This window comes from Protopterus annectens, chromosome 6.part0 (genome assembly GCF_019279795.1).
Source record: "Protopterus annectens isolate FY-2018-M chromosome 6.part0, PAN1.0, whole genome shotgun sequence".
NCBI lineage: Eukaryota > Metazoa > Chordata > Ceratodontiformes > Protopteridae > Protopterus > Protopterus annectens.
Window position 1 is genome coordinate 1,094,327,660 of NC_056737.1, and position 13,207 is coordinate 1,094,340,866.

Sequence of the window (13,207 nt, forward strand, 5' to 3'; positions counted from 1 at the left end):
ATAAAATGCCGCCGGATGCTCCGGGCTTCCCAAAAAGCGCAAGGACAAAGCGGCGACGCTAGGGTTGATGAACCGCAGTCCCGGACGTCGGTTCTTTAGAAGGCTCAGTGGAGCCAGAGGTTTTGCCAGGAGTTTCTTTGGAGTCTCAGGCAGAGACTTTACTGTTACAGGATGTGCCTCTCAGGAGGTAGGCCAGGCTGAGGGGCTTCTCAGGTAACTGTTCTTCCCTCTCTTCCCAAGGTAGTTAGAGCCTCTCCTTCTGTTTCCAAAACTTCTTTGAGAGGTAGGCCAAGTTTAGCTTCAGTGGGGTTTCTCCTAGCACTTCAGGTTCTGTGCCTAAGAAACATATGCTTAAAATGGCAGAAGATTTGATTACTATGATTAGAGGTTCTATGCCCCTCCTGATAAGAGGCCTAGGGTGGAACCTGAGTTTGAGAGTTTTGAACAGTGTTCAGAGGCTTCTGAGTCTTCTGCGGAAGACTTGCAGGAGTTTCCTCCTTATTCTGATTCTGATGTGGATGATTCCACTCCTACAGCTTCTCCTCCTGAGGATTTCTCATTTTCAGAGGCTCTGCATTCCATGTGAGATGACTTTAAATGGGAAGCCCAAGATTACTCTGATTCCAGGAAAAGGCTTAGGGAATTCTTGTTTTACCCCAGCATAGGCCCTTAGCTATACCTCCTGTGTTGAATGTGGTGGAAGATGTTTTTGCAGAGGCTTCCTGAACCCTGATTCTTTGCCTCCTGCTCCTGTTAAACCTGATAGGTACTATAGGGTGCCTGAAGCTCATAAGTATCTTTTAAGAGTCCTAGGGCAGACCCGAAACTGTTTCTCAGGGACCTAAAGGTGTTAAGGCCTCTGTTGTTAAAAACCCTGTTCCCACTGATAAAGAGGCAAGGGCTTTGGATAGATGGGGAAAGAAAGTGTATACTTCTTCCACTTTAGCCATGAGGCGTTGAATTGTCAGTTCCACATGCTAAAATATCAAAATTATCTCCTTTCACAATTGAAATCTAAGGTGGATGCTTTGGCGGAAGGTATTGAGTGTAAAGAGTTGCTGGATTTAGTTCATGTGTCTGAACAAGTGGGTAAGCATTCTTTGCAATGTGGTTTTGATGCTGTACAGGCCTCCTCGAGGGTGGCTGCCACTAGTTCTGTTCTTCGCAGGCATGCCTGGTTGAGGGATCAGAATTTAGCTGAGCATGTTAAGACAAGGATTTTGGATGCTCCTTTACAGTCTGATGTGTTGTTTGGTTCGCCTGTGGAAGCAGTTTTAAAGAAAATGGAGGACAAAGCTAAGTCTATGCAAACTGTTAAAGATTTTTGCAGGTGCAGCCACCAAGTTTAGTAGAAATTGGCCTACTAAGGGATGGACATATCCTGCTTATGATTCCCAGTCTAGGGGTAGGTCTAGACGTGGTAGGGGCAGAGTTCAAGGTTCTTTTAGGCCTAGAACAGGGAGTTCACCTGCTCAGACTTCTGGTGAGGGCAGGGGTCAGTCCTTTCGTAAACAGACCCAATGACCTGCCTTTTCAGCTGCCAGTAGATTCTCGTCTGGCAGCTCCTTTGGGAGGAAGACTGTCTCTTTTCAAAGAAAATTGGGATTTAATTACTCAAGACAGATGGGTGTTGGATATCATTCACCACGGTAACAGGTTTTATTTCCATACATTGCCCCCTTTCAAAGGCATGCCAGACGTTCCTCCTCCACAAAGGAAAGAGGCTCACAAGCAAATTTCTCTGTTACTCCAAATAGGGGCCATTCAGCCAGTCCCTGTATCAGAAAGGGGCCTAGGATTTTATTCTCGCCTGTTCCTAGTACCAAAGAAGGGGAACATGTGGAGACCAATTTTGGATTTATCTATCCTCAACACTTATCTGGACATTCCCAAGTTCAAGATGTTGACGTTACAACAGCTTTTACCTCTGCTGGGCAAAGATCACTGGATGGTAACTTTAGATCTCAAGGAAGCTTACCTTCATGTGCCTATAAGACTAAGTTGCAGGAAGTATCTGCGTTTTCGAGCTGGAAATTCTCATTATCAGTTCTCTGCATTGCCCTTTGGCTTATCTACTGCCCAGAGTATTCACAAAGGTTCTGGCTCCAGTGATAGCTTACTTCAGGCTAAAAGGAATTCAAATCTATCCTTACTTGGACGACTGCCTGATTCTGGCTCAAGAAAAGGAAGACCTTCTACAGCATCTGGAATATGTTATAGCAGTGCTAAGATGCCTAGGGTATTCTGTGAACGAAATAAAGTCCAGTCTAGTACCCTCTCAAGACATGTGCTTTCTGGGTGTGAGACTGAATACAGCAGCCCAGATGGCCTTTTTAACCCCGGACAAACAAAAGAGTCTATCCCTTTACTTCCATCAACTATCTCATCAGTCCGTGCTGACTGCAAGGACAGTCCTTCAAGCATTAGGGTTCATGGCATCTTGTATTCTGGTGCTTCCCAATGCCAAACTGCATATGAGGAAGCTGCAATGGTATCTCAAAATGTATGGACACAGCACTGCCAGGATTTGGACACTGTCATTCAAATAGTACCTTGCCTTCAAAAGAATTTTTGTGGTGGGCTCAGGAATGTCACCTAAACAAGGGACTCTCTGTGACCGAGGCGAGTCAGATTTAACAACAGATGCCTCGGACATTGCTTGGGGAGCTCATCTAAATGGAAAGTGGATACAAGACAAGTGGCCTGCCAGACTACAGCATCTACATATCAACATGAAGGAGATGTTAGCAGTCCAGTTTGCATTAATGGCTTTCAAGGAGTTACTTCTTCCAGGGCAGGTGTTGATTCTAACAGACAACACAACTGTCATGTGGTACATCAACAAACAAGGGGAACACATTCTTATCCTCTATGCAGGCAAGCAATGATTTTATGGGAGACTGCACTCAGCTTGCAACTAACTCTTCAGGCAAGGTTTCTGCCGAGCACAGAACTCCTTAGCAGATGTGTTAAGCAGACAAATCATGGATCCCCACGAGTGGAAACTGGATCTTCATGTATTTCAGAAATTGACAGTGTCATGGGGAACTCCAGACATAGATCTGTTCGCTTCTCCACTAAACCACCAGCTGCCAAAGTTTTGCACAAAGGGGTTTCATCACACAGCTTGGAAAGTGGATGCTCTTTCTTTCAGTTGGAAAAATCTTCATGTGTATGCCTTTCCACCTCTGCCTCTTCTTCCAAAGGTGCTCTTAAAGGTCAGACAAGACAAGCCAAGGATGATTTTAATAGCTCCAGATTGGCCTCGCAACACTGGTACCCACTACTAAGGAGTCTGGTAAGGAAGCCTCCATGGCCTTTACCTTTGATTCCACATCTGTTATCTCAGACGGACGGTCATCTGCTCAATGTCAAGCTTCACTCTCTTCATCTGACAGCCTGGCATATTCTGTGTTGAAACACAGCAGGTCTCAACTTCCTCAACAAGTTTTAAATGTGATTATGGAAGCTAGAAGACCTAGTACAAGGAAAGTGTAAAATGGAAGAGATTTTATTTTGGAGTACAGCAAAGAATTTGGAGATTTCTGAGCCTAATTTGAGTGTGGCTCTTCAATATCTTACTGAGTTATTGGACAAAGGTTTGTCCTTCTCTTCCATTAAGATTCATGCTGCAGCAATTTCAGCTCACTATGATTGTGACCCACCATTGTTTTCGCATCCTTTGTTCAAGCAGTTTCTTAGAGGGCAAAGAATATAAGACCCCACGTAGAGCTCCTACTCCTGCTTGGGATCTCAATTTTGTGTTGTACTGCTGAATTGAAATACTTGTCATGGAAGACTGCTTTTCTGTTGGCTATTACTTCTGCAAGACGGGTGTCTGAGTTGCAGGCCCTTATGGCAGTAGAGCCCTTTTGATTTTCCATAAGGATAGGGTATCATTACGTACTAATCCTTCCTTTATGCCTAAGGTGGTTTCTAGTGTGGCTTTAAACCAAACTATTCATTTGCCTACTTTTATGCAGACCCCAAAATAAAGGGGAAAAGATTTTGCACACTTTAGATGTACACAGGCAATTGCGTTATTATTTAAGCAGGACTAAGGATTTTAGGCAGTCTCAGCAGTTGTTTGTTTCTTTTGCTTTGAGTTCGCAGAGGCAAGCCTGTGTCAAAACAAACTATTTCTAGGTGGATTGGGTTTTGCATTGCATTTTGTTATTCCCATCATGGCAAGGAGATTCCAGCTGGGATTAGGCCTCATTCCACTAGGGCTACTGCCACTTCAACAGCATTTCTAAGGGGTGGCAACTAAGGATATTTTGGAGGCAGCTACTTGGAGTTCAGTACATACTTTCTCTAAGCATTATCACCTTCCTCTCTACTCTAAGTCTAGGGCTGGTTTTGCCACAGCTATTTTGCAAGGCATGTTGTCAGCTCCTGCTTCTTTATGATTTGCCAGCCTCCCTTACCTCTGCTTTGGGATTCTACCCAATAGTTAGGACTGCAGCAATGTGGAATGAAGAACATAGTACAGTTTTGTACCTACCATAAATGTAGATGTTCGAGGATCCACATTGCTGCAGTCCAATCCTCCTTCCCCTCTGTGTTTAGGGGTGGTTGTGTAGGTGAGGTTATATGCTGATAATTTTGTATATATTGTACATATTTTTGGTGCAGGTATATTGGGCCTTGTCTTTTTAGGGTCTTCTGACATCTGGGGCAAGAAAAGACTGAGGATATGAGGTCATGTACCCTGGCTAATGCGCCCTGACGGCCCTTTGGTATTCGGCCGACTGGACAGCGGACTACCCAATAGTTAGGACTGCAGCAATGTGGATCCTCGAACATCTACATTTATGGTAGGTACAAAACTGTACTATAATGCTTGTCAAGCTAATGGGGCGGTAATTTCCAGGGTCTGTGGAGGCACCGCCCTTATGAAGTGGGACCACACGCCACTCCTTGGACGATCCTGAGGTGAGGCTAAGATTAAACAGCTGTCCTAACTGTGGGTTTAATTCCTCGTTGAGTTCATGAAGCACACAGCCGGGGACACCATCCGGTCCCATGGATGCTGTGTTTTTTGCCTTAGTGAGGGCAGTTCTCACCTGGGCGTTGGAGATGTTTGGGGGGCTACAATCCTCTGGAATAGATATCTCCTTTTGGGGGGGAGAAGTTTGCACTGAACCTGTCAGCCAGTATGTTGGCAATGTGTGTAGGTTCAGTAATTTTCACATCATTTTGAACTAATTCTGGCATATCTGGGAGTTTCCTCCTAGGTTTCTAACATAGCTAAAGAAGGCCTTATGATTCTCTTTAGAGTCCTTGGCGATTTTCTCTCAAAATTTGCCTTGGATGATTTTATGAGAGCTCTTAGTTTTACTTATAATGATCAAAGGTGTCTTACCTTTCAAGGATTTTGCTCTATCTTGTAGTAGCTTACTCCTTTTGTTGTAGAGCTTGTTTATGGCTGGGGTCCACCAGACTGGACGCTGCCTTTGATACAGAGAGTCTTAGTTTTGTTTGGGATTGCCTGATCCATGCAGTCCTGTAGGTGCTGGTAGAAGGCATTTGTAAGTGATTCAGCGGTTTGAGTAATGTTTACCACTGGCTCAGGGGCCTTAAAGGAGACCACACTAGTTTTTAGAAGTGTGAAATCGGCTTTGAGAAGTTTTTCACTGTGGTCTTTTTGTTTCAGGTGGGGCGGGATGAGGACCTCCAGCGAGATTAGTTTATGATCTGATCTCACCAGTGAGGGGTATACTTCGGTTGAACATTTTGATCCCATGTTCGTGATGATGAGATCAAGTATGTTTTCTCCTCTTGTGGGGATGGTGACTAGTTGTTCCATGGCATTTGAGTTTATGAACTCCAGGAATCTTTGGGTTAGAGTGTTCAGTAGTGTTCCCAGTCTATATTAGGGTAGTTGAAGTCACCTAGTATGATGGTGTTTGGAGATACATTTATCCCTCCAATGTTTTCAGGAAGGCCATGTGAGGTTCCTGAGTTTGAGAGGGTGGCCTGTAACATGCTACAAATTGCAGAGCAGTCTTGCCTATGGTTAATTGCACCTGGATGGTCTCCGATGCATCGTGCGTTGCCACCAACCTTGAGGTGTGGGTGTCCTTTATGAATATGGACACCCCCTCCTTTCTTGGTGTTGTCCGGATTTTGGGGCGGGCATGATATGAGGTGAATCCTGTTAGTGCTGGGGTGCTCTCAGGAGCCTTGAACCAGGTTTCTGTCACAGCACAGACATCGATGTTCTCCATATTGAGAAGGGCCTCGAGTGCGTGCATCTTGAGATTGAGACTTCTGGCATTGAGCAGCATTACCCTTAGTTTTTTCCTTTTGGTGTTCTAGGGTGGTAGGTTTAGAATTTGAGCCTTGCCTAAAAAGGCACTATGGGGTGGCAAGAGCCTTCGCCAATATCCGAAGCCCAGGGTGACAGGTGCAAGCCGTCCCTTGAAGCAGCGTGGCTTGTCCAGCATGTCATCCCAGGCAGACAGACATTGGATCCCCTTTGAATGACACCAGAATTTAAGCCAATTATTAAAATTGATCATCTTATCACTGTATTGTGGCATCATTCTAGGTGAAGGTAGGATACTGCTCAAGGTCAGGGTCATACCTGCCTGGGCTACATAATCAGAGAGCTCCTCGATGTCCCTTTTCATGTAGTCCAGGAGGTACGTCTCAGGTCGTTGACACCAGCGTGGACAATGACTGAGTCGTGCTTGTACCTGCTGTTGAGAGACCTGAGTGCTTCGTTATGTGGCGGATTCTAGCGCCCGACAGGCAGCTTACTGTGACCTTCTCTTTACTCAGTCTGGTGGCGGGACGTCAGTGTGTCTGACTATGGAATCACCAATGACAAGTGTGTCTGGCATTTTGTTTGGCCTTAAGGGCTGTGACTGTTTGACACTCTGACTGTGTGGTCTATGTGTTGCATGTGTTGGGTCGTGAGGTGGTAGTTGTTTGGGTGTCTGCTTTGGTGGCCTCTGCTGTTTTGGTAAATTTTTGATCAGAGCCTCCGAGTATGTCTTTGTGTGAGTATGTGTATGATTTGAAGTTGTGATGGTACCATGTGTGACTGGGTATGTATTGTGTGTGGTTACCTTCTCCTCCTGTCTGGTCTTGCCAGTCCTATGTTGAGAGAGCTCAGCCTCCAGTTTGGCCATATAGTTGCATCTCTGCATGTATTTGTGTTTTGTGGGAGAAGGAGAGGATTGTCTGTGTACATGAGGCAGTTGTAACATTGCCTCAATATTCCCAGGTTCACCAGTTGAGCTGGAGAGGACACTAGCAACTGACCGCTGTGTATACTAGAAGTAGTAGATAAAGAGACTTTCAAAGGACTCCGGGGGAAGTGGGTTTAAGGCTGGTGGGGTACTATCTATAATAAGAGTGCTTTATCAAGGTGCAAGTACTGTAGGAGTAAGTGCTAGGCTTTACAGATAGAGAATAGTCTACTTGGGAATCAAGTAGAGATGAACTTTTCAGTTATAGGATATGCTGGTTAGATCAGCAGTACAGCTCGAGGAAGGTAGTTTTAAGGAAAATTGGAAGAGTGGAATTTAGATGGCCCAAATAGTTTAACCTTGTTTAACCGCTGCTCTTGTGTGCAACAGTGGTAACTCCGCACTAAATCGGCTTCTGGCGTGTTTAGTGTGTTTTATAGCAGGGGCTGAAGGAGCTAGGAATTGGCCCAAACGACCAATGGACTACTAGTTTCTGGCTGAAACTTCACCAAATCAGACAAAAGGCGCTCAGTGCTTCCCACTCACTGGTAAGCAAAGAAACTTCCTCCTTCCTAATAAGGCAATGGATCAGTAACAGGAACTAAAAACAAAGCCCAGGGATCAGCAACTCTGAAACTGGACTACTCTAGTTCAGTAAGGCGGAAAACAAGAGATTTTTTGTTTTATTACAGAGACAAGGAAAAACAGACAGTAAATGCTATAAATGCTGTAAATCAGTGTGTAGCCTACAGAAACAATTTGCAACAATTAGTAACTTAAAGTGCAATAAACAGTGTAAAATGCAGAAATCACTTAAAGTAGCAATAAAACAGGCGAAATGCAGTCGCTAGCTTAAATAACAGTGGGAAAGCCACAAAAATACTTATATCTGGTAGAAAGTCACTCTTTTAGCTCTCTGCTGCTTGGATCACTCTGCAGGCCACCACGAGGATCTGTGCTGAGTTGGTACAAGCTGGAAAACGCGTGTTTAGCGTGTTTTATAGCAGGGGGCTGAAAGGAGCTAGAAATTGGCCCAAAACGACCAATGGACTACTAGTTTCTGGCTGAAACTTCACCAAATCGGACAGAAAGGCTGCTCAGTGCTTCCCACTCCCACTGGTAAGCAAAGAAACTTCCCTCCTCCCTAATAAGGCAATGGATCAGTAACAGGAACTAAAAACAAAGCCCAGGGATCAGCAACTCTGAAACTGGACTACTCTAGTTCAGTAAGGCGGGAAAACAAAAATTTCTATATTTATCTTCTTCATAAAATATGTCCCTTATATTATCCCTCACTTTCTTAAGTGATGTTAAAAACCTTTTATACTCCATTTGATGATGTAGTGACTTCTATTGTATATAGTGTATATATATATATATATATATATATATATATATATATATATTTCTTGTGATATTAGTTTTTTTGAATGTTTCCTTTTTGTATGTACTGTTTGTTTTGTGTGTTTGATTGGATGTATCGCTGTTAATATCTGAAAATTCAAATAAATTTTAGAAAAAAAAAGATATTTTCAGAGTTGATATCAAAGGGTAAAGAGATAAACAGAGCTGTGCAGTTCACAGGATAAAACTGTAGCGAAGGATGGATGAGAAGTAGAAAAGTGATAAGGGGAGAGGGGAAGCATTAATGGTTGTTGGGAGGAATGTGTAATTGTAGAATTTGGAGCTGAGAAGGGAGGGAATAGGCAGCATATATCTGAACCTACTCATTAAGTACTAACAAGGGTGGAAGTGTGATTTTTTTGTGTTGTAATTCTGACTAAGAAGTGATAAGTGAGAAGACAATATAGCAGAAGGAAGATCCAACCGAACTGAAGTGATGTAAAGGAAGTAAGGGTATTATAGTGAAGAGGAGATTAAGAAAGCACTGGAGAAAAATCTGGAGGAGCACAGAGTAATATTAAAGGTTACTTTCACCAGTCTGTGAGGTGTTTAGGATGGAGCTGTGAAAAGCTAACTAGTCCATTAACTGCCTCATGGGAGTAGGAGTTAATTGGATAATTTTACATGTTAAGAAGGGTGGAAATATAAAATACTGAAAATGTGCACAAAGAAATTGGAGGAGTGATTTTACTGTGGCATGTTGCCTAAACAGATATGGAGCAGATTAAAATTCCAGAGGCACTAAGTGGAACTCTGTTTAACAGAGGGAGATAGATGAAGAGTTGAGTGGAAGAATGTGAAAAAAAGGTTTATTAAATGTTATTGGTCTGGGAAGAGCGGGGGGGGGGGTGAATGTCCCTCCAGTTCTGCAATGCTGTGTCATAAATATGCAACTAAAGGAGGCGTGTGTAGAAGTTGAGAAGATTTCAGGATTGCTCCAAGCTGGTGATATCTGTAGAGGAAATCCCAGCAGCTATTCATGGCAGAAGGCCTTTTTACATTTCATCTAGCATATACAATATTTAGTTATTTTCAATGGATACTTGCCAAAACATTAGACATTGCAGCGGTGGTGCAGTGGTTAGCATTGTCGCCTCACAGCAAGAGGTTCTCCGATTCGATTCTCGGCTGGAGCACCTTCTGTGCGGAGTCTGCATGTCCTCCCCACAGTTGAGTGAATTTAAACACATGCAGGTAGGTGCGTGCGTGTGTGGGTGTGCCTTCTTTGAAGGTTGGGTGCTGGGCTGGCAACTCAACACCGTAAAAATTCACTGCCAATCATTAGCGAACTGGAGTTCCACTGTGGCGACCCCTAACCGGGAAAAACCAAAAGACAGTTACTTGCCAAAACATTAGACCCTTGCCAGTATCTTAGTTGGCATGTATGTTAGCCCTCTTTCATTTTCCCTTCTCGGAATAGTTACTACTAGTGCTGGAGACAGGTGCACACTTCCTGCAGCTTTTTGTTAGTTTTTTCTTTAACTTACTTGCCCTTTTTGTGGCTTCCTGTTATCTTCTTTTGCTCCCTTTGGCAGAATGAGCTGCAATGAAGGAAGCCTGGTCAACCTGTTATATTGACAATATCTGTGCTGACCAGCATGTCTTAGGTTAAGTACAAGTGTTACTGGCATATCATCCAGCAGGAAATAGTTTAAATTCTGCCTGTCAGAATACATTTAATGCCTGCATGTTCTGTATTTTATAGCTGTTTATGATGATTAAGTGCTGTTTCTTACTTCGATAAGTAGTGGAGCAGTTCTGTTTTGAGAATACCTTCAAAATAACAAAAAAGTACAAATTGTGGTTAGTTATCCTATTGGAGAATGGAGTAGAGGGAAGATGCTTTGTTATAATTATATACAATGAAATTAATTTTATGGTACAGTAAATACCAGTGTGTTACATATATAAAATATTAATTGCGACGTCTGGGCAAACTAAGTACACTTTGGATCTTCTTCCGTGGCCTATTTATGTGGTCTTACTTCCTTGGTATTCTTGAATGCTTGCTGCACAATGTGGGTTACGTACAGTGATTAAGAGGCATGTGGAAAAATATGTATTCTAGAATTTTTGTTTTCAAAGTAGTCAACTACAAAAGTAAACTGTATACAGAAAGCATTAGGTTGCATTCCACCCGTTAAAGTAGGCAGAGTGTAAGTATTCGTTTCCACTAAAAGCAGTTTATTCTACACGGCGTCTTGGCTCCTCGAAGTAGCAAGGCTACTTACGGAGATACTCTAGTGAAGCGAAACACCTTAAATTTGTAAAACTCTCTCACTACTCTCCTAGCTTCTCTACAGAAGTATCTGTGACAGAAATGAAAATACAGAAGTGTTACAGTTATCAGTTGGAGAGTTTGTCTGACTAGTGCAGCCAAATACCACTTCCTGTAATCGCTGCATTTTGCCCATAGAACAACATGGTACTGATGGCCCATTTTAGTACTAATGGTCCAGTCCCAAATTTTTAATACTGGCCATCTTTTTAACACTGTTATTAATTTTCAGAATAAAAAAACAGAAGTCAATGTGTTTGTAATGCCAGTACATATTTTAACCTTTCATGTTGATGTTTTCCTTTTCCCATGGCTAACTAGATTTCTGATCATATAACTTGTTAATCTGTACTAATATTGGGCAGTTGTGTAACACAGGAGTTATTCATTTAGACGGATATCAGTAGTTGATCATCTGAATATTAAACAGGTAAGTTAAGTCTGTTTTTTGTGGAATAATTTGGTAACCAGAAATTGTTTTTACCTACTGATTTTTCAAGCAAGGTTTTATTTTGCTTTTGTTTATTTAATTTTTTTTTTTACCAGGATATGCGTATAGTTCTGATAAGAGGCCTGAGCTCTGCTCTTCCAGTTACAATCCGAAATTTAATTAGAACAAAAGTATTTGGAACAAGAAATACTTCAGGAATTGCAGAAGGTACTTTGATTAATTGTGGTACAGAAACTTCAGTAATTTTGGTGTTTGCTCATTACACTGTCTTACGTTTTTAAGTCCATGCTAATTAACAGTAACATTTACTGGTGAAGCCACCTGTCCATCTGTTTTCTAAACTGGTTTTCCTGGTGAGCACCACTTGTGGACAGTGAACTAAGAAGAGTTCAGCAGGCTTCCTTTTTCCAAGCAGTGGCCTCTAGCTTGATTCTGGGATCGCTAGGCTTTCCCACTGATGTGGAGAAGCGTAATCTTTATTTAATTACTCTTTGTTGACTTGGTTAGTCCAACTAGGCCTATGTCTTCTTTTCAGGGAAGACCTGAGGTGGTATTTGTAATGACTAGGGGGAGTTTGCCCATGGCAATGGGAACTTCCCCTACTCTTCTTTCTGATAACTGTTGTGATCTTTTATATCCATCTAAGCTACCACCAACTTGGGCAGACAGGATCTCAGTTTAATGTCTGATAATGCACTAGTACCTCCTCTAACTGGACTATTTATCATCATCATCACCATCATCATCAACCCCCTTTTTCCCATTTTCTACAATTGAGTGGGGTGTCATGTCAACTGTCTCTGTCTCTCTCTCTATTGAATGCCACTCTCCTACCTTCTTTGACACCTGTGCCTGACAGTTGCAGGTCTTCTGTCATAGAATCCATCCACTTGTTTGCTGGATGCCCTCGTTTCCTCTTGCCTTCTTCCTGTCTATCCCAAATCTTCTTCACCAGAAGACTATGCCTGGTACCTTCTAAAACAGGCACCAGAAAACATGCATAGTAGATGTCCAAACTATGCCAACAGACCCCTGTCAGTCTGCAGTAGCAGTTCCTCTGAGTTGAGATAATTTATTTTTCTTCTGTTGAGTGGATAGGCAGGTTGGTTGGAAACCCTTTGTAGCTACAACTCATACATAAGCCAGTTAGTAGAGTCTTACAGGTTGCAAAATTATACAAAAGTAAACAAAACATTTAGCGGTAGTGTTACACAGATTCCAGGATTGTGCAGAAATTAACATCATATTTAACAGTAAGGTCTTATTGAACCATCTTACAATTGGGCTGTGTAATACTGAAGGAGCTTACCAAAAACAGAAATATTGATAAGGCCAAATAAATGGAAGTTTCTCCATTTGCTGAGATAAATTGAGAATCTTCAAGTCTCGAGCGTAGCCCGGCTGATGGTCCATTTTCTGGGCTGATTTGGCTTTATATGTGCAGCATCCATTAATTCCGTTGGACATGGCTTTATATGTCAGGCACAGATCGCCTCTGAGCACGCAGTATGCCTCTGAGTAGCGCTGGTGTTTCTTTAACCGGCAGCATATGGCATCTGTTTGAGCCCTTTGACCTCTTGGTGAGGTACTTTGGGGTCTTTCCAGTTGCTGCAGGTGTCTGGTAAGGTACATCCCAAAAGGGGCATTGTACTCAATTATGGGCCTGAAGAGGGATGAGTAAAGAGGCACGATGACCTTCCCAGATCTAGATGTGAATCCCTTCATGATTAGGTGGGCTATATAAAATGTTTTTCTAACCACTTTGGCCACGTGGTTGTCAAATGAGAGATTGCTATCAACTTGGGTCCCCAGGTCCCTAATTACTTTTTCTGTACTTAATGGATTACCATCTATGTGGTAATTTGTGGGCACTTT

General features: G+C 42.7%; 1 protein-coding gene across 1 annotated transcript in view; it reads left to right on the forward strand.

The window, feature by feature from the left end:
• Positions 1 to 13,207, forward strand: part of DGLUCY (D-glutamate cyclase) — a 1,244,793-nt gene that overhangs the window by 403,291 nt on the left and 828,295 nt on the right. Inside the window, exon 2 of the mRNA XM_044074708.1 lies at positions 11,428 to 11,539. Coding sequence (XP_043930643.1) covers positions 11,431 to 11,539 — 109 coding nt within the window. The 5' untranslated portion in view covers positions 11,428 to 11,430. The remainder of the gene's footprint in view (positions 1 to 11,427; positions 11,540 to 13,207) is intronic.